A 21,051-nucleotide genomic window follows, 5' to 3' on the forward strand; every position below is an offset into this window, starting at 1 on the left:
TATTTTATGGGTCGCTCACAAATCTAATTATAAGAATATATTCTTTTAAATACTTTAAACAGTAAGTCTTAAGTCAATAGATCAATAATCAGTATAGTAGAACTTAAGTTATTAATTGATATTAGTTATGTCTGGACTCTTTTTCTCTAACCATTAAGTATTTTATACAAGAATACATAGAGCTACAATAGTACTTATCATTCTTAGAAAAGAAAACTACTGTGATATATCATAAAATATCTTTAATGACTTGATAATTATGTCTGATCATATCAAGACTTGAGATAAAATTTTACGACTAATTAGTGACCTCAAAGTATACCACAAAATCATCTTCCATTGTTAATAATATAATAATATATTACTTTATTATTTTTTTTTCTATAAATCGTCTCTCGAATGGATATAGATACAAATCATACAGTGGACTTTTTGTTATTAAGACAACTAACAAAATTAGCACTTGAAAATACCATCATATCAATTTCATGTATGTGAGCATATCATATTTTCTCTTTTTTAGATATCTTATTTTTTTTTGTAATATTTTAGTATTTTTATTCCTAGGTAACTCTAATATCTATCCAGTATTTTAACTACAAAATTGATATCTAATTTGGCAAAAACTTGAGCATATAATAGATTTCTAACTACATATATATAAATAATATTTTTATTTATCTAATTCTTTTCTAAATCATTTTAAAAATACTTGCTTTAACTAAAATTTTTATTTTTATCATTTTTTGAACAAAGTTATATACTAAATCTCTCTAAGACCCGATCAATATATCATTTTGAAGATAGTCCTAACAATCATTGAGATTTATCCCTAAATATCTTAATGCTAATATCATAAGATATCTCATTCATATCAATCATCTTAAAATTCTTTATGAAAATTTTCTTAGTTCAGTATAATAAACCAAGATAACTATTGATAAGTAAAATATTACTCATATATAAAACCAATATAATAAACTTCCTCCCATTGATCTTCATATATAAATACTGAACAATAGTATTTTTCTTAAATATGAAGTAAGTGATGATATAAAAAAACTTTATATATTATTATTTAGAAGCTTGTTTAATGTTATAAATAGATTTCTTAAATTTACATACCAAATTTTATATTTTTAATTTTTTTATGAATCATTTAAGTTAACCTAGATTAATCTAGATCCCCAATCAAAAAATTTGTTTTCATATCCATATAATATTACTTAAAATCATAATGAGTTACTAATGTTAAGATAATTTTTAGTGAGTTCATTTAAAAACTAAATAGCTAAGCTTTCATATCTCTAAAACTTGATAGTTGCACATTTCCTTTTTGTTGATGACAAATGGGGAGAAATAATGAATAGTTGGTATCAAAGCCATGTTTTTTTCTCGTTTGATTTAACATCTAAGAGAAATGGCTCTTTTCGGCTTTCAATAGGGTCACTCTATCATTCGTCTTTCTATATTCAATGAGATGGACTACACTAATCGTAAAACTCGGATGAGAGTTTTCTTGCTTTCATTGAACCTCGATTTATGGAATATCGTTGAAAACGGATTTCAAAAGTCTTTTCTTCTAATGAACGAATATAATGATTTGGAGAAGAAGACTTTAAGAAGACTTTCTCTTTGAATACCAAAGCTATGAATGCTTTGTTTTATGCTTTGGATAAAAAATGAATTCAATCGAGTTTATATTTGCGAAATGACTTATGAGATTTGGCACACTCTTGAAATCGCATACGAAGGCACTAGTAGAGTTAAAGATTCAAAAATTAATCTTTTGATGCATGATTTCAATTTGTTTCGTATAAAGCCAAATGAAACTATTGTTGACATGTACACCTGTTTTACGAATGTCGTCAATAGTTTAAATGCACTTGGTAAAAGTTTTTCGAATATTGAACTTGTGAATAAAGTTTTACGTTCTCTTCCTAAAAACTGGGATTAAAAAATAACTGTCATACAAGAGACACAGAACGTAAATAATTTTCTACTAGAAGAACTTATTGGTTCATTGATAACATATGAAATAACGTGCAAGGCACATGGTGAACATGATGAACTTGAGAACAACCTTTCAAAGAACATGAAGGACTTGACACTTAGAACAAAAGAAGACCACTCGAGTGAAAGCTCAAGTGATGATAACATAGAACAAAAGAAGACCACTCAAGCAAAAGCTCAAGTGATGATGACATATAACTTCTTACTAATCATAGGTGCCCTGCAAGCCAATCATGTGAGTGATGACATGTGTGACTTGACACATAATCCTTTTACTTATTATTATTATTTGATATTTTATCACTTTCTATTGCTTATTGCTTGAATATATTATGATGTCCATGGATCTATGCAATGAGAATCAAATCGTGATAAGATCATGATAATGAAACCGATTCGCCTTTAAACACAGATCCTAAATAATCCTGGTCATAAGTTACTTGAGAGGGACATCGAGATAACCGGACATACTAGTGTGCTGTATACCCGTCCATATAATGGATGCAGTTGGTCTCATAGCTGCTCATGTGGGGACACTAAAGATACAGTATAAGTGCTCATTAGAGAATGAGTTCACTGATTGATCCACTTATGGAATGCTGGATAGTTGATGATGTCTTATTATTAGACAATGAATTTGTAGTCCTAATGGTGTATCTGGTCCTTAGATTTGAGATATCAAGGATGTCCTGCATGAGTACTCCATTCTTTTATACCAGACTTATAGGTCAGAAGATTACAGATCGAGCACAGTTGGTCATCAGGAGTGGTAGCCAACCTTACGAGGATTATCAAGTGTCGATAGAGGATCATCTACTCTCGGTGTCATGAGAGGAATATCTCAGGTGTTCTTGCTTAGATAAATCCCTAGCTAGGGTTATTCGGATTGAGAGAGAAAGAATTCTCCGGGAGAATCCGATTTGAGCGAGACTCGAGTAGAAACCATATGGATCTAACAACACCATGCCTAGTATACGGTCTCTAGGATATTAGATGAATAAATGACTATAGGTATATGATAACTGAGGACAAATAGGTCCAATGGATTAGATTCTCCCATATCGTCTGGGGACTGCGGCATAGTATATCCGTAGTCGATGAGTCAAATGAATTATTATGAAGATAATAATTCACTGGGCAAGAAGGAGTTTTGATAGGTATGACTTACGGCTAGCTCGATATTAAGCCTAGAGTGTCATACATATATGGTAGACGTTGCGATGAATAAATGTTCGAATATGAGATATCCGCCGGAGCCCCTATCTTATTGGATATCTAATAAGCCCATGAATTATTGGATTTATGGATGAGATTCAATAAGAGCCAATGAGAGATTATTGGGTAGAGATCCACTAATCTAAAATCTCCCATTCTTCTCTCCTTCTCCTCATCAAATAGCAGGTCTAGATATTAAATGAGCATCGTCGTAGCCCTACTATGTGGATTACCACTAGAAAGGAAGATACTTGACCTCCTTCACCCTCTCCTAGAAATCTGTAAGGATTTAGGGATATACAATCTCCCTAGGTAACATAATCTTTAATATACATGTGGTTTTAAGTTTCATGGATTTTGCGCACAAATCTTTGCACGACGACAAACATATCGATGAGAAATTTGAGGATTTTGTTTTTATGTTCTTCCGTTGCACATGTGATGCCCCCTAAGATTTCCCTATACTTCTCATAAGTAAATTTATAAAATTTATAAAATAAGAATCAAAGAATAAAAATGAACTTGAGTTGTTTGATGATTTTGAATTAGTAATAAAAAATATATACTAAAAAATTTATGCTTCTCTTTCTAGTGATTTTGAAAAATAAAAAAATGAGCGTGACAATTGCATATTAACTCCTTACACTAAATGTAATAAGTTAGATTCACTAAAGAAGGAAAGCTTATTACTATAGCAAACAAAATGATTTTGATTGAAAATAATTTATGTTTAAACCATGCTTGATGATTTAATAATTTAATTATGCATGACAATTTGAAGTAATAATGATTTTTATGATTTATAATTTATTGATCTTGATGATTTCTATAATTAAATTTACTCTTTCGGTTTTAAATGATGATGCATGTGTTGATTACGACATATAAAACTAAGGCATGTTTGTATGAAATAAATCACACAAATTGAAACAACTAAAAAGTGAATGCATTTTAAAAATTTCTCTCTCTCTATCTTATCGATTTTTAAAAAATAAATTGATAAATCTATTTATGTCATTTTGAATCTCTTAAAAATAATTTTGATGATTTTGATTATTTGAATTTGAATGAGTTTTTACCTATATTATGATTTTGATTCCTCGGAATTATAACTTGAAATCTTTTATGAATCAAGATCTCATATTATGTATTCTTGTATTATTTAAGAGGAGATTTTTTATGATTAATGATTTTTTGAATTATAACTTTAGATTTTTTATGTATAAATCGAGATATTTTATTTGTTTCTCCTATGATTCTTTTTGCTTTTAAAAAAAAGAAGTTTTATCCAAATCATAATCTTGATTCTTTCATAATTATAACTTGAGATTCTTATGAATCAAGATTGTTTAATATGATTCTTCTTTTTGCCATTTGATTTATCCAAAAGAATCAAAATTTATCTTTTGATATTCATAATTTAAAATTTATTTTCATGAATTGTATATCTCATCACCAAGTTAATTTTTCTTAATATATTTCATTTGTTGATTTAAAAAATAATGTGATGGGAAAAGTTTTACACTATTGTAAACTTCCATTCCTTTTGACAATAACAAAGGGGGAGAGAAAATTACTATCTTGCTAATCTAAAAAAAAATACATTGCTAGCTTGCAAAGAAAGGCAAAACTTGCAAGCTTGCACATCTCAAGGGAGAAAGTCAAGCTTGCACGTAATAAAAATTAGCAAAAAAGGTATTAACTTGCATATTGTAAAGAGAAGCAAAAAGTTACTATCTCAAGAGAAGCAAAAACTTTACTAAACTTCATATTCTCAAAAATTGCTAGCTTGTGCATTGCAAAGGAAGCAAAAATTGCTAGCTAGAACATTGCAAAGGGTGCAAAAAATTACTAACTTGCACTTCTCAAAAGAGAAGAAAGAACTCATTAGCTTGCATGTTCTAAAGTGATGAAAAATTTGCTAAATAGCTAAGCTTTCATATCTCTAAAACCTGATAGTTGTACTTCTTCTTTTTGTTGATGACAAAGGGGGAGAAGATATGATGATATGATGATCATACATGGTAGGATATAATATACTTTGATATTTTGATACCATGATGATTTAAAATATTTATAATGATGCATGCAATGCAATGATATACATATAATGTGTAGCATATGATCATGATTATAATTGCTTTGACTTGAATTCAAGGTTCTATCAATATGACATATTGATAGGGGGACTTTTATTTAAACTCCGTCATCAGTTAGTTGTTATCATAAAAAAATGGAAAGATTATTGAATCTTAGATTTTGATAATGAAACCAATTGATAATGTTATAATCTAATCTATGTTTTGAGTGACATAAGACTAGCTTCGATAAAAGAGAGGCAAATTGATTAAAGTAAAAGGAATCAGATGTTGAGCCGAAGGTGAACATGTCAGAAGATTAGATGTCAAACCGGAGGAATGGTCGACGTCTCGGCAGAAGGCTTCATGTCGTGAGTTCGGGCATCCAGCTAAAGGATCGGATATTACACCAAGGAGATCGAAAGTTACGGGAGTCAATATGTCGATTGGACAATACACCGAAGGAGACGACGATGCACTAAAGAATCGGACGAAGCACCGGAAGAATCAATGATATGTCAAACAATAGATGATTCATACTTTGTAATAATTTATCTAGATTGAGATAGTTTAGGTCGTAATTGAGTAGGTTTTGGGTATAACCAGGCCAACTCAATTAGAGGCCAATTGGACTTATGTTGGGTTTATTTTGGGCCAAGAGAAAGACTCATTTAGTGACCCAAAAGTTGGGTTAGGCAGTGATACAATCGGTCCAGGTGGTGGAACTGCTAGAGTCTCAGTCTCTAAGACACAGTCTTTGAGACTGTGTTAGGTGATAGTACCACTAGACTGGGTGGTGGTATCGCCCAGTGTCAAGCGGTGGTACCGCTAGTCTGGGTGGTGGTACCACTAGTCTTAGCGGTGGTACCGCTTAAACATAGTCTCTCAAACTGTGTCAGGCAGTGGTATTACCAGTCTGGGCGATGGTACAATCCAATATCAGTGCAACAAGCAAAGGTACCACCCAACATAGGCGATGGTACTGTCAAGGACCCGAGAAATCCAGGATAAGACCCTTTTTAGTGCTAATTTTAAAGTCATTTGAGGTCTATAAATACCCCAGTTATTCCTACATGGAAAAGCACAAATTAGAGCAGAAAGGGATTGTTATTCTGGGTTATAAAATTGCTAAGTGTCTTGCTCTTTGCTTTTTAGTTTTTGAAATCATTCAAGAGAGGTGGGTGGCTTGTAAGGGTTATCTCTTAAACTCGTGAAAAGGAGAAAAAGTGTAAAAGAGTAGTTGGTCTTTGCTCATTGAAGGAAGACCGATAGTGGAAGTCAGTTGCCTTGAGTGAAGAGGAATTGAAAGTGGATGTAGGTCACGACGACCGAACTACTATAAATCCGGTGTGTTCTTTTCTTACTGCTTACTTCCATTACTTAGCTGCTCATTTCACCTTATATTTACTCCAAGTCATTTCATTCATTACTTTCTGATATGAGCTTTGTCGAAATGATTTTATCGAACGTAAGATTTTTAAACCGATGTAATTTTACGTAAGCACTAATTCACCCCTCTCTCAGTGCTGACTTGGTCCTAACAATATCGATTTGTAATGAGAACTAGACTCATCTTATCCTCTCTTTCTATTCTTTATAAGACTGAATTTAAAAACAAAGAGAATATAAGAGAAAATCTATAATATCTCATTGATTGGTTTACGTGACTAAGGAAAAATAAGAGAAGATATGTAATTTCTGTATTCACAAATCCACATATCCGCATATTTGTTTGCCTAGTGTTAAATTATGTGTTTAATTGATAGGAGATTCTATCTTTTTATAAATCATAATAGAGTTTGTAGGATAAATAATTAGAAAAGTTCTAAACTTAGGTAGATAACTGTAATCAAAATTTAACTATAACCATGATATACCTTATCATCGTATAATCTATCAAAACAAACTTGTATTTTCTTATGGTTCACACTTAGGACAGCTGGTTCTTATGTTGCTTCCTTCCATACTGATAAGTCCATAAAATGACATCCAACTTTTTTTTTTTTCCGATGATTTAGAAGTGAAGTAGTTAAGAACATTTTAAAACAAAATTGGCATCAATTGATGATCTAATAAAGATCTCAACCTGCAAAAGAAAACAAAAACAAAAATCTTTGGGACCAGGGAGTTAATGAATTGGCTGATGATATTTTAAGAAACAAAAATCTACTAGCAGAATTCTCATTTAATAAGTGGTCATAAAAAATTTTATGTACATTCTATCTTCGTTATATAATTTTTTAAAAAATAATCTTTTTCTTTTAATAAAAAAATTGAGAACCAGGGAAAAAAAAAAGAAAAAAGAGATGAAATACTGGTGGAGCCTACTAATAGTCCCCGAAGAAAATTGTGTAAATTATCATCTTTTCCACGGCTGATGTAAAATTTGTACGCGGTCCCCATCGCTGTGTTCGCATCACGTCCTGAGCTATATACCTGACCATATTGATGGAACCCATTTGATGTGCACATCCATCCTCAAAGTCTTTTTATTTCAGTGGCCTCTAACCATTGGAGCGGGACTCGCATTTTCCAAGAATCAAGCGACTGACTACCTTTGGCATGACTATTACTTGGGGAAAAGCCAAGCCCAATGTTTAGTGAACCCTACTTGCAATATAGCATGCCATGTATCAAATCAGCTTGAGTGGAAGATGTGGATAGCAGATGGACGGGTAATCGTAAAAATAATATGGCTGATTTCTCTATTCATTCATCACAGGCATGATCATAAGAAAGATTAGGTTAACCAATCTGGAGGATCCAACTTTGGAAGGGTGAACCTCCGGCCTTCTATCGGTTAGAGCATGCATTTTACATCCATGTCAAAGTTTACTTTACAAACCAAATTGACTCCTACTTAGTTCGGGATCAGCTAGACTAGTCTAACTTGTATTTCTTTATATGAATCAGCCAAACACAACTAGAGTAATTAGACACGTGAAAGAGGAGAAATTGAAGGACATAAAAAGTTGATAGGCACCAAAGGGCAATCAACCTCTAGATGACTTGGAAGGTGCTGCATCGCATTCATTGATAAAGATTTTGTCAAGTCACCACGAGATGCTCGACCAAATGCTATCGTCTACAAATCACTAAAATATTGATTGATATATTCTTCCACAATGCATAAGCTGAAATAGATCATCTAAAGAAGATGATGTAATGACTAACATAGTTGAAGATGAATTTTCTTTGTGGAACCTTAGGATTTTCAAGAACAATTTTATCAACAGTTAATCACATCTTGTACATGTCTACGGTGACAGTCGTAGCCCTCTTAAATCTCCCCGAGTGACTTTACCCTCGCTCATAGTTATCTGTAGCTCAAAATCATCAATAGATTCCACGTATCTCCCTAGCTTGGACAAGATACTGAAGCTAAAGATGGATGCGAGTATGCCATCTAGTAAGACATTACATCCAATATAACCAAACTAATTGTCGTCCTCATCAATGTTTCAACCTCCTGATGGCTCCTTTGACCCATCGACTTCTGTTGCAAGGACATGTTTCTTATTGATAGATACGACGGACAACAGTGCAAGCGGCAGAGCGTCACTGGTACAACCTTTCAATGTCCTTCACGTGGAGTGTCGAGCTCTTTTCGGACGGTCTCAAAGTTGCATATCTGGAACGTCTCTCCCGAGTCAAAATTTTATCATCGACTCCGAAACCATATGTTTTTTAATTCCAAAAGCATGGGCAAATGTTCTTGAATTCCAAAAGCATCCCTTGGCAGCAACGATTCCCTCTACGTCCCATGGCATTTTCCACCTTGCCAAAGCTGTCAATATGACAATGGTCTCCTATCAGCAAAATTAATAAAATTTATTATCTTTGGGTATGCATGAACTTGCTAATTGTGGTAGACAGAAATAATAAAATTAATAATGGTTTGGAAAAGACATGGATGTCGCAGTCGTACCTTTTTTAAGGCAAACTTGCATAGCTAGATGAAATTTTTAGAACAATTTATCAAATAACGCTCCACTATTTATTTTTACCCGATGACATCTCTTTTTTCATAAATATCAATTTTGTTCTTACTTTTTAAATTTTTTGAACTGATTTAAGTTAATAAATCAGTTTGGACATACTAGGATGTTAAACAACACTAAGAGGAGTGAGCACAGTTGAATTAGTACTATAGTAAATTTTAAAGCTTGATAAAAAAATATGTATCGAAAACATGATTAATTAAATATTAAGTGTGAATGAGGGTTAAAAATAAAGTGAATGATAATAAGTAAGTAATTACAAACAAAAATTATAATTAAGAAAAAGAATGTAAATCGGTTTATAGTGGTTCAATCTTTCCGATCTATGTCCACTCCTGATTCTTTTTCCCTCAAGGTCATTGGCTTTTACTACTACTTTTTTTTCAATGGACAAAGATTAACTACTTTTGATATAACTTTTTTTTATTTTTACAGGCTTAGGAGAGAACATCTATGGTCACTTTTATAAAAGATCTCTCATCTCTTATAATTTAATATCATAACTAAACTCAAGAGGGAGGAAGAGACCCAAATAATAAAAGAAAGCTACAATACTTCATAAACTTAAGAATTAATGCTCTATTAACCAAGTTTAAGTATGGTATTTATAGATCCCAAAAGGCTTCATGAATAGAACCAAAAAAATTTAAATCCCTAAAATTTCGGGGCACAGGTGATACTATCGCAAGCACAAGGCGGCACCACAACTAAAACTTTTGATACCACAATTATAGACTCTAATACTACTACCATTATAAAATTTAAATTTTGAGTGGTACTACCATCACCCTAGGCAATACCATTGATATTAGGGTAATACGGAATGAATTTTGAAAGAAAGTCGATAGTACAATTGTAATTACTGGAATAAGTTCTTTGAATTAAAAAGGAACAAACTCATAATAAAACTTTAATAAAATCGATAAATAACTTACTACTGTGTTTAAAATCATAAAGAGATATAGAAAGTTCACCATCCCAAGGATAATAAATAATGACACAAAACTAAAAACAATAGACTAACCACTTAAGGAAGCATCCAAGAGAATTTCTGCTAATACCATTAGTTTTCTAAACTTCTTTCTAACCCTAAAATATTAAAATAAGAACTAGTACATAAAACAACTCTTCATGCATAGGGAACTACGAAATTAAATTCTTTACAACTAGTAACTAACCTTTCTAATGTATTCCTTGGTCACGAGGAAAAGTACCTTGAAACCGTTTTAACTTTGTCTAAGGAATATGCTCATGAGCTATTATATTTGAGTGGGCTGGGTTAAAGGCTATAAGACAATATTGTGAGCTGTAAAGAATACCATATGATAAGCAAGATCTACACAAGTTGATTGTAGCAAATTAGGCACTCCTATGTCAATCTCCTTTGGTTGAAAAAGACTTGTCATCAATTCTTTATTTGTTCCATCAACATGATTATGATAAAGACTTAAATTAGCCACATTGAATGTTGGAGACACTCCATAATCTTTAGGTAGCTCGATCTCATAGACATTCTTACCAATTCTCTTAAGTACCTTGAATGGACCATCAACCTTTAGTTTCAATTTTTTAAATTTGTCTAATGTAAACCTCTCCTCTTTAGATAAATACAGACCAAATCACCTGCGGCTTTCATATACCTCTCATTTTGCTTCTCAATGATTGCTTTAATACTCTTTTATAACTTCTTTATCTACTTAGCTTTCTCATCAACATGTCCACTAAATTACTTAGTTGTAGAATGAGGAATTAAGTCTAAAGGATTAGTAGGATTCACATTATAAACAACTTCAAAAGGACTCTTACCAATGCTATAAGCATAGAACGGTTGTAGACAAACTCAATTTGTGGAAAAATAAGATCTCATTGCTTGAGGTTCTTCCTAACATAACTTCTAAGCAAGTTTCTCGAGCTTTTATTTGTTACCTTTGTTTGCCCATCAGTTTATGGATGATGATATCTACTGAAATTCAAATACATGCCTAGCTTTCTCAATAGAGTTTTTCAAAAATAACTAAGAAATTTTGAATCTTGATCAAATATTATAGTTCTTGGAATGCCATGCAATCTCACAATCTCCTTGAAGTACAAATCAGTAATATGGGATGCATCATTTGATTTATTATAGGGAACAAAGTAAGACATCTTTGAGAATCTGTCAATAATAACTATGATAGAATCCTTCTTTCTTTGAGTTCTTGGCAGTCCCAAACATGGAGCATTAGGCACTGATAATAGAGTATACAAATCAAATTTTTGACTTCTTATTTTTGTCAAATGACACAATCAACATTGCTTCACAAGTGTCTCCATATTTCTGAATATCTTAGGCCAATAAAACTTTGATTGAACAAGAGCTAGAGTCTTATCTCTATTAAAATATTCTCCCGAAACACCTCCATAAGCTTTTGTTAGAATTACTTGTTTCAAAAAACACTGTTAGAATTACTTGTTAGAATTAAGAATAGCCTTTACCATTTAAATTAGCATAAACCATTTGATTCATCATGATTCTATCTTTTGAAATAATATACCCTAGAAATGTAACACTATGAGTAAAGAAATTATATTTTTCTTTATATTAGCACGAAACTTTTGTTACTTTAAAATAAAAAATATCTCTTTAAGATGATTCATGTGCTCCTCCTTACTTTTGTTATACACCAATATGTCAACAAAGTAAACCACAATAAAAAAAACCAATACATGGCTTAAGTATATGATTGATAAACTTCATGAAAGTGCTAGGAGCATTAGATAGCCCAAATGGCATAACTAATCATTCATACAAGTCATCCATAGTTTTAAATATTATTTTTCACTCATCTCCAAGTCTCATTCTAATTTGATGATAGCTACTCCTCAAATCAATTTTAAAGAAAATAGTGTTAGGATCAAGAGTCAGCACTAAGAGGGGGAGTGAATTAGCGCAGCGAAAAGATTACATCTTGATTAAAAACTTCGTTCGATAAAAACTGTTTCCGACGTAAAACCGTTTCATAAAGGTAATACTTTGAAAGCGTACGTAAAAGCTTGCATTTATAGTTTGACTTAATGTGATATTATAATATTTATTAGATCTATTAATATATTTTCTAAAATCATGCTTGTATAAATTATTTTTCAAAGCTTAGAATCCAATCAAGCAAAATTATTTTTAAAAAATAATTTTTTATTTTATTATTGTAATTTTGAATATTTATTTTACATCTTTTTTTTATTCATGAGCCAAGCGAGAGAATATTAACCATATATGTGGCTCATAAGCTAATTGTTGAGATATTTTAAAGATAATGATTGGATTTTAATTAAAGAATTAAATATTAATATTTATGTATATTCAAATCTTGAATATTAATCTTGATGAAAGAAAATATCTTATATGTCTTCGTAGACCCTCTCTCTCCTCACATATAAATAAGTATGGTCTTTTGTATTTTGTGACGGGTTAAGAAACACAACTGCATTAATCACAATGGTCTTACGATAAATAGGAGAGAGGGGCAAAGAGGACTAGTTCTTTGTTGGGATCAAAGACGATAGCAGTATCGAGATATTTCGATTCAACATAAACATAACAAACAAATAAAGATACACACATTTTTTTTTCAAATCCATTATATATTATATTTCAATTCTTGACATAAATGTTTTTTACATTATAATTATTTTCTAACACTAGTAGCGCCAATGGCAAAATATGAATTCTCTTGTCTCAGCCGAAGGTGGTGAACTTTTCTGATCCTTCCAGATCTGTCTCCTGCATCAGTAAATCCTTGAATGCCTATACGAAATACTTCCAACTGTATGCTTCTGAAGGAAGAATTGTAATCGGTGATTGTGGTATGTGATTCTCAGTTATTGAAGGATTTTAGTAGACCAGACATGAAAGAAGACTGTATCCTGGAAGAAACTTTGGTCATCCTGCATCTGAATTACTAATGATATTTGGCATGGGAAGCTATTGGAAACTATACAAGTCCACACTTGTGCACTTAACCAATTTGACTAGTGAGAAGCTTTATGATGGGTGATGCAGAAACAGTGCCAGTCAAAATTCATGTTTGGAATTATGATACATCTTTACTCACCAAATTTTGGTTGCCTTAGTAATAAGCAACAAACATTGAGGTCATCCATTACATGTCTTCACCTCGGCCATTGAATGCGAGAAAAGAGTTCAGATTCAGAGGAAGATGACTACCGTTGATTGGCAGAAGGGAAGGCTGCCATTGAAATCGAGTGACGCTATTCTTTAGGGATGGCTAAGCCAGCGATATGATGACGGCCTCTGAGGATCCTCTTTGACCAAGCGCGTGATAAAAAATGATAGATTGTTGTCAACGCAAACTCCAAGTTCTCCAACATGGTCGTCACACTAACCACTCGGTAAATTGATTAGGAGAATATCGTTGAATCGACTCGATTTCTTGAAGCAACTCAGCAATATTAATTTGATCCTCCAGGTAGAAATGGTCCCTGCAAAAGGTAGTGTTCGGTGAGGGCGCTAAACCAATCGGCACAGGAAAAAGGACGTGCGAAATAAAAACTTGTGGAAGAGCAAGCAACACTTGCAAGAATCTTATGAGGATGATGGCATCGATGATGTAGAAAAAATCTTGTAGAAATCAACTGCGAGCCCCAACCTGTCAGGGCGATGTCTAAAATTGCTAGACTCTTTGATTTGTTCTCGCACTTGTATAACCCACGTCAAAGCAAATGTGAAAGACGGTGGACTTTGCTTCTGAGAGAAATATCGATAAATCATCCCATCAGAATCTAATGATGTGAAGGTAAATAAGCTTGCGTGACATGACATGACATGCCATGCCAGGCAAAAGTAAGCAGGTTACCCAAGTAAAGATATTTGATTACAAAGAAACATTTATGCCCTGTGCCTTCTCTAATTGGATAAGCAAAATTTTTTGAAGGTGGGGGGGTGGAGGAGGTGGGGAAGATGATTGATCTCGAGGTATGTAATACTAGTATGTCTATATGTAATGGAACATTCCTTGAACTTTCTTGGAAGTCTACTTTGGGAAGTAACATAAAGCAATAGATTATGGAGCAAAGGGGAAGGTGGACCCATAAGCTCAAACCACATTAGTTGTTGAAGTAAGATACCGATCGACACAAGAACCCTTGCCTTTCTAGATCTCGATATCTCACGGACTTCCCTTTCTAGATCTTGATTTCTCACACAGACTTACCCCTCACATATCCAAGGCTGGTTTGATACCTTATATATCCACATCTGTTGCGCCTCCGATCCAGCCTCTTCCTAAAACAATGGGCAGGTCTCCTTGCTGCGACGAGAGTCACGTAAAGAAGGGGCCTTGGACTCCCGAGGAGGATAAGAAGCTCGTCGACTACATTCAGCTGCATGGCCACCGGAGCTGGCGGGAGCTCCCCAAGAACGCGGGGCTGAATCGGTGCGGAAAGAGCTGCCGCCTCCGTTGGACCAACTACCTTCGGCCTGATATCAAGAGAGGCAACTTCTCAGAAGAAGAAGAACGACTAATTGTTCAGCTCCATTCGGCCCTCGGAAACAAGTAATCTTCCTCGCCCAACTAGCTAGCTCTACTGATTAGGTTTGGAGACAGTGCGCGGGGTAAAACCCATCCGATCTCTTTCGATTCCATACGTTCGCTGCAACATCTATACTGGTCTAGGTGAAGCCAAAGTATTCTTTCTGTTTGTTCTCAAAGCTCGGTGCAATCACCTTGGCTTTTTCATGCAGGTGGTCCAAAATATCTACGCATCTACCCGGACGGACCGATAACGAGATCAAGAACTACTGGAACACTCATCTCAGGAAGAAGCTTCTCCGCGTGGGCATCGACCCCGTCACGCACCAGCGGGCAACTGATCTCGATCTGCTATCAAGCCTTCCTAGCCTTCTCGCTGCCACAGCAAAGCTTGGCAACCTTTCCAACCCCTTGGATAATGCTCTCAGGTTGCATGCAGATGTTGTAGCCAGATACCAGATGCTCAAAGGCTTAATTACGCTGATGATTCCTTCTGTTCTACCTCCTAACACGGATGCAATGAATCCGCTGGGCTTAGCCTCCCCTGGAAGATATCAAGTGAATGATCTCCTTCAACAGAATCATCAGCTTGAAGGACTCGTGAATGGCTCTCTCGCATTTGGTCAGGATCAGATGCTACCGGCTCCCGGTCCTTTGGGTTTGGTCAATCCAAATACCCCTAGCAGTTCTCAAGCAAGCCCGGAGTCAAGGATTCCTCAAGAATTGATGATGATGACGATGAAATCCAATTATGATGGTTCCTCCACTTTGATAGATAGCAACAGTGGAATAACTACTCCAGGTTTTAGTTGTTTGGACATGCCAACTGCCCATTCAACTCCTTCTTCGGTCTCGATCTCTCCAGAGAACGAAGCTGCAGACTCCATGCAGGGCGCATGTGGCACAAATGCTTCAACCCCTTCTCAAGGTTGGCAAGGTCTAAATCTAGGTGAACCAGATGATGATTTTTCCTGGAAAGATATCCTAGAGTAAGTAAACAACAGTTCTTCCTTAAAACACCAGTATCCATCTCTCTATCTCTCTCCCTTTGTTCCTGTTGTTGGGACATTTGCGTTACTACTGCTTTTTGCTTCCTTCTTTTCTCTAAATTTATGTCTTCTTGTTTATTTTGCAGCCAAATATGCTGGGCGGACGAGTCGTAGAGCGTGAACGCACAAGTCCGTACCACTTTGATTATATGTTGCTCCCTCCCTTTCCAATTAATCGGAGCGAGAGAAAGACAAAGAAAGAGACCATATTTTGTGACAAATATTTCTAGCAGACTTTTCATGACTTGTTGTTTTATTCCTTCTTCTGTACGATTTCGTTACAGAAAGTCTTATGTTATTGCTCCTGGTTACAGTAAGTTTCCGATGAGGATACTTTGTACAGAGACGGAATCCTGGCCATTATTAGTATGAGCAGCTCAATGAATGAAATCCTTCGTCTCTTTGCATATGCATGCGTTTGCTAAACAACAATTCGTAACAAATTCTTACTACAAATAATAAAATCCTATCATAAAATCCATCGGCCAAGCTTTTGAGAACAGTAATCGATTAGCATTCCATCATGGTCTTCAAGTGGAAATTTCTTATGAAGGTACACACACTACTATAGCCTCAATCCAACAAGACATCCAACGGATTGATGACCATAGTAACTGTAACTAAACTCTAGAGCTATCTTATTTGGTTTGTCACCACTGGATGGGGGATTTAGAAGCAAATGACTCTCGCTCGGTTTCCGCTGTCAAAAACTCTTTAATTGAATACTTGTAACTAAACAATTTGTATCTTAATTATTCAAGATAATTCATGTTTCATTTTCATTTTTTTTTGTTTTTTGTGTTTTGGTTTGGTTGAGGAGGGCTTAAACAAATTGTCATTTTACGGTAGTGATAGATTTCTGGGCAAGCTTAGAATTCCCCATAAACTTCTCTTTCTCAAAGCTTTCCGCCAGATCAGAAAATGTATTCTCAGACAAGCTAACCTTCCCATGCAAGTCATAGCATAATGTGCAGTAGGTGTGAGCCCTGGACCTACAGGAAGCAACTAATTAAGTTACCTGCACTTAATGATGCTTCATTCAACTGCTCCACTGGGTGCAATGAAGTCTAAGCTGATTATTCTGCAACAATAGTCAAGACTAGTTCCCTTTCCTCTTGTTCATTTCCTTACGAACAAGTTGTTATATTGCTCATGAGGGTTTTCAAAGTTCATCCTTGGATGCTCCTTCAAGCTGATGTCTGGTGATATGCTTTTCTCGCTTTCGATCTTGGAGTCAAGGCTAGGTTCGCTTAAGAACTCCAGAAATGGTGGAGATCTTTTCCAGAAAGGGGTGCAGGCCCCGATGCTACCTCTGTTCAACAAAGCATTTTGCACTAGAATGAGCTTTTTTGTCTGCTTCTTGTTAGCCGTAAACAATCAACCTATCTGAAGCTGACATCATGTAGATTATGCAGGTTTGAGAATCCCTACAGTTTTTGTCTGAAGATTACTACACGCCTTGTCAAAGGTGCTTACCTTCCTGCCGTGTGGAAGACAAATGTTACTGGTACAACATGTGATGTCATAAGCAGGAATTTACCCTGGCCAATCTCTGCTGATGCTCATTGTGAATCGGCGACTCACATTCTTGTCAGTCAAAAGAAGATTAACCACGTCCTTATAGCCATCTGCCTATGCTTTGTCGCGAGATCGTCTCCAACAGAAATGCTTCTGGTGACATCAAACGATCAGATGAAGATGCAATATTTGTCTTCCCTCAGTATCATTCGGCCACATTAAAACATCAGAGAGAGTAAGCAACATGCAGCAAGAGACGCGAATCAAGTGGGCCGGGCCACAAAAGAATCATCTCTTTAGACATGAATTGATTCGGAGGAACAAACAAAAACTTGGTTGCCAAAAAGATGTGTACTCTGCAGGAGTTTATCTTCTTATTCTCTGGATCACAGAGTGAAATGGCGCAGCTTTCTTCTCGCTGTTTACGAGTACCCTTCGGCTGTTGCGTGTCAGAATCGCAATCCATCCATCATTTTGTGGATGATGAATGTCTGCTGGTCTGTCCAGCATATCTCTATCTGACAGTGCCACTGATCCAACACGCCACCCTCCACTCTCGCGTGCCGGAAAACAAGTTGTGCTGTCACAGTTATCATGTGCTTTAGCAGACTCGTATCTGTCTGACTTATTGAAGTCAGACTACAATATTGGATAATCAAATTTGAAACAAATATAAGAACAAAAGGATCCACGATGATCTTATTTGTATCATTTCTGGATTGACTATGAATCAAGTCTTGTTTTCCTACACACGTATCATCAGATTTAGAATCATGAATACAAAGCCCGATCGGATCGGGATGGATTTGGACATCTAACCAGTCGAATTTGATATTAATAGGATGAGATTTGTGGTTAACTATGACGGCTGCCATCATTGTTATGTTGACTTTGAATTCGATTATAGCAAGCACAATTGATCTGAGTGAGCAAGTCACATCACTGAGGAAAAATACTTACTAATGCCAACTCAATAATTCGAACGTTAGGTTTCTCTCTCTGTCTTCTTTTTGGTTAGCGGCTCATAGTTTTATCGTCTACTAATACAAGGAAAACAAAAAAAAATAAAAAGAGCAATCAAATGGCAACAACAAAGTTGATAGTGTGTGTTTTTTCTCGACGAGGATTTGATATATATAAATCGAACCCGATGAAGCATCAAAGATTATATAATCATTAATGTAGGAATAAATCCACGTGTGTGGAGTGGAAGCCACGGCAGACTCGGGACCACCCGTTCTCAAAAAGGCGGTGGAACACGTTGGAAACGACACGGTGATCTCCGCGGTGGAAATCTTATCCTGGTATGCACTTAATCCCGACCGACGGATGAGATTCGAGCGTATGAGATCTTTCGGCAGGGGTGAGGTTTCGGATTCCGTTTAAATCATCAACCGCATGATATTTCGGCCGTACACGTGGCGACCATGGATCGGCTGGAAGCGAATATTCGCACAGCTTGCGGCTGCAACAGGTGTTCCTGCGGAGCAACAGACTCTTCACCGGCCACAATGATACCTACCGCTCGTCATTACGAGTCCGATAAGAGAGGAGAGAAGCAGAGGGGAGAAAATTTAGGGCTTCTTCGTTGTGATCCGATTCTCCTCCCCTCTGCCTCTCTTCTCCCCAGTCAGATCCTCTCTCTCGCCCCGCTGATTCGTTCGTTCGTAAGAGAGGACGATGGGGAGAGATTCCAAGTACTCGTTGTCGAGATGGGAGGCGGCGGCGGCGGCCGGTGTGGTGGCGAGCTTCGGATTGGTCTTGGTCGCCGTGTATCTTTCGATGCCGTCCTCCGACTATAGTTTCCTCAAATTGCCCCGCTCGGTCGAGGACATCCAGGATCTGAGGTGATCTTTCCCCTCTTTCCGCAGTTGCAGGTGTCAAACTTTAGTTCTATTCAATGAAGATCTGCGTGTGCATTAAAGTGTATGAAAGTAACGAAATTTGGGATCCTTCGATTTTGTTATTCTATGTTTTAGCTTGGGTTCTTGTTAGGGGTTGCTTCTGGATAGAACTTGTTGTACATCGTGAATATGTTTCGAGATTTCCTCTGTTAGAATCAGTCATGGTGAATGAAAACAAATAAAATAGGTTTTTTTTTCTTCATATGGAAATAATTTTTGATTTCTGCTTTATCTTGAATTATCTTCCAGTATTTTCCGTAATTAACGTATGTTACTTAACACCTTTGCACATAATTGTGCCTCGATGAAAACCACTGTCAACAGTTGTGTTCTGTGCGAGTCTTTCTGATCCTGTTATTGGAACCTGTGAGTGCAGGGATAATCTTGAGAGTTACACAAGTGACTACACCATACAGGTTTTGGTGGGCTACTGCACAGTCTACATTTTTATGCAGACTTTTATGATTCCAGGGACCATTTTTATGTCCCTTCTGGCCGGAGCCCTTTTCGGAGTTCTGCGAGGCGTAGCTTTAGTCGTCTTTGCTGCCACAGCTGGTGCATCTTCATGTTATTTCTTGTCATATCTGATAGGAAGACCCCTGGTGTTCTCGTTGTGGCCAGACAAGCTCAGTTTTTTCCAAGAACAGGTGAAAACTTGGCCTTTTCTTAACACTGGTCCAAAGGAACATATTATGAAGATGTAGGGCTTAAGTTGTAGATGAATCAAGAGCCTGTTTTGGCTGATAGATGTGTTTCTAGTAGTTTCCATACTTTCTTCACGTTATGTATATCTAATTGTAGTCGTTTTTAGTGACTGAAATGTAGTAATTTCAATTGACGCAGCCATTTCGGTCTATTGACCAGTTTGTACATTTTGCATCCAATGAATTTTCTGTGTCCATGTCTCGTTAATATAGCAGTTAATATAGCAGTTGCGTATCTCGTTTCAGGTGGCTAAAAGAAGAGAGAAGCTGTTGAATTACATGCTTTTCCTCAGAGTCACCCCTACACTGCCAAATACTTTTATCAATGTTGCTTCACCAATAGTAGATGTGCCATACCACATATTCTTCCTGGCAACGATCATTGGGCTCATCCCAGCTGCTTATGTCACAGTCAGGGTACCATTCCTCTGCCTCTAACTAGTTTGCTCAAGTAGCTGACTTTTTTTTTCTTTTTTGTTTTGTTGAGAGGTTTTAACTTATTTCTTTAATGGCTATAAAATCCTCTTGTGTGATGTTTCATTACAATTTTGACTGTGTAGCTTTTCGCATATGTGTTTCATGTGATGTTGATTGGCCTTTCGTTGTATGTCAGGCTGGAATTGCCCTTGGAGAATTAAGATCTGTGGCCGACCTATATGATTTCCAAGCAATAGCAACACTATTCTTTATAGGGATTGTTTCGGTGACACCCACGTTGATAAACAAAAGTCAAACTGGAAATGATGCATAGGAAAGAAAATGAAGCTGGCATTGTTTGTGTGATCATCACAACTGTTCCCTCCAAGTCTTGCAGCAGATTTCCGGACTGGAATTTCCAAAATGGAGGTCGTCAGTCATGATTATTTGCTGCTGATTCTGGGGAGGGAGGATACAATATATGTAAATATGCGTAGACCTGATTTGTGTTTTTGGATTTCCAGTTCATTGTAAATGCTTCGTTTATATTTTTATTTTGGTGGGTTTATTTTTCATAGATAAGCATAATTTAGTTTTCATTTTAAATGGATCCTTTGTTTTTCT

General features: G+C 35.7%; 2 protein-coding genes across 2 annotated transcripts; both read left to right on the forward strand.

The window, feature by feature from the left end:
- Positions 1-14,452: 14,452 nt before the first annotated feature.
- Positions 14,453-16,128, forward strand: LOC135609090 (transcription factor MYB41-like). Its single transcript, XM_065102180.1, has 3 exons — positions 14,453-14,859; positions 15,048-15,824; positions 15,971-16,128. Exons 1-3 carry the CDS (start codon positions 14,597-14,599, stop codon positions 15,996-15,998), a joined length of 1,068 nt encoding a protein of 355 aa, XP_064958252.1. The 5' UTR covers positions 14,453-14,596; the 3' UTR covers positions 15,999-16,128.
- A 2,782-nt stretch (positions 16,129-18,910) lies between these two features.
- On the forward strand, positions 18,911-21,002 carry LOC135610236 (uncharacterized membrane protein At4g09580-like). Its single transcript, XM_065104491.1, has 4 exons — positions 18,911-19,249; positions 19,683-19,953; positions 20,257-20,427; positions 20,624-21,002. Exons 1-4 carry the CDS (start codon positions 19,083-19,085, stop codon positions 20,759-20,761), a joined length of 747 nt encoding a protein of 248 aa, XP_064960563.1. The 5' UTR covers positions 18,911-19,082; the 3' UTR covers positions 20,762-21,002.
- Positions 21,003-21,051: the final 49 nt, after the last annotated feature.

This window comes from Musa acuminata, chromosome BXJ2-4, assembly GCF_036884655.1.
Source record: "Musa acuminata AAA Group cultivar baxijiao chromosome BXJ2-4, Cavendish_Baxijiao_AAA, whole genome shotgun sequence".
Lineage (NCBI taxonomy): Eukaryota > Viridiplantae > Streptophyta > Magnoliopsida > Zingiberales > Musaceae > Musa > Musa acuminata.

Bases quoted from the DNA above. Each gene is read 5' to 3' on its own strand.
- LOC135609090 (XM_065102180.1), top strand. From the start codon at position 14,597: ATGGGCAGGTCTCCTTGCTGCGACGAGAGTCACGTAAAGAAGGGGCCT. The intron at 14,860-15,047 runs GTAATCTTCCTC...TTTTTCATGCAG, and splicing joins CATTCGGCCCTCGGAAACAA to GTGGTCCAAAATATCTACGC. The intron at 15,825-15,970 runs GTAAGTAAACAA...TTTATTTTGCAG, and splicing joins TCCTGGAAAGATATCCTAGA to CCAAATATGCTGGGCGGACG.
- LOC135610236 (XM_065104491.1), top strand. From the start codon at position 19,083: ATGGGGAGAGATTCCAAGTACTCGTTGTCGAGATGGGAGGCGGCGGCG. The intron at 19,250-19,682 runs GTGATCTTTCCC...CTGTGAGTGCAG, and splicing joins GAGGACATCCAGGATCTGAG to GGATAATCTTGAGAGTTACA. The intron at 19,954-20,256 runs GTGAAAACTTGG...ATCTCGTTTCAG, and splicing joins TCAGTTTTTTCCAAGAACAG to GTGGCTAAAAGAAGAGAGAA.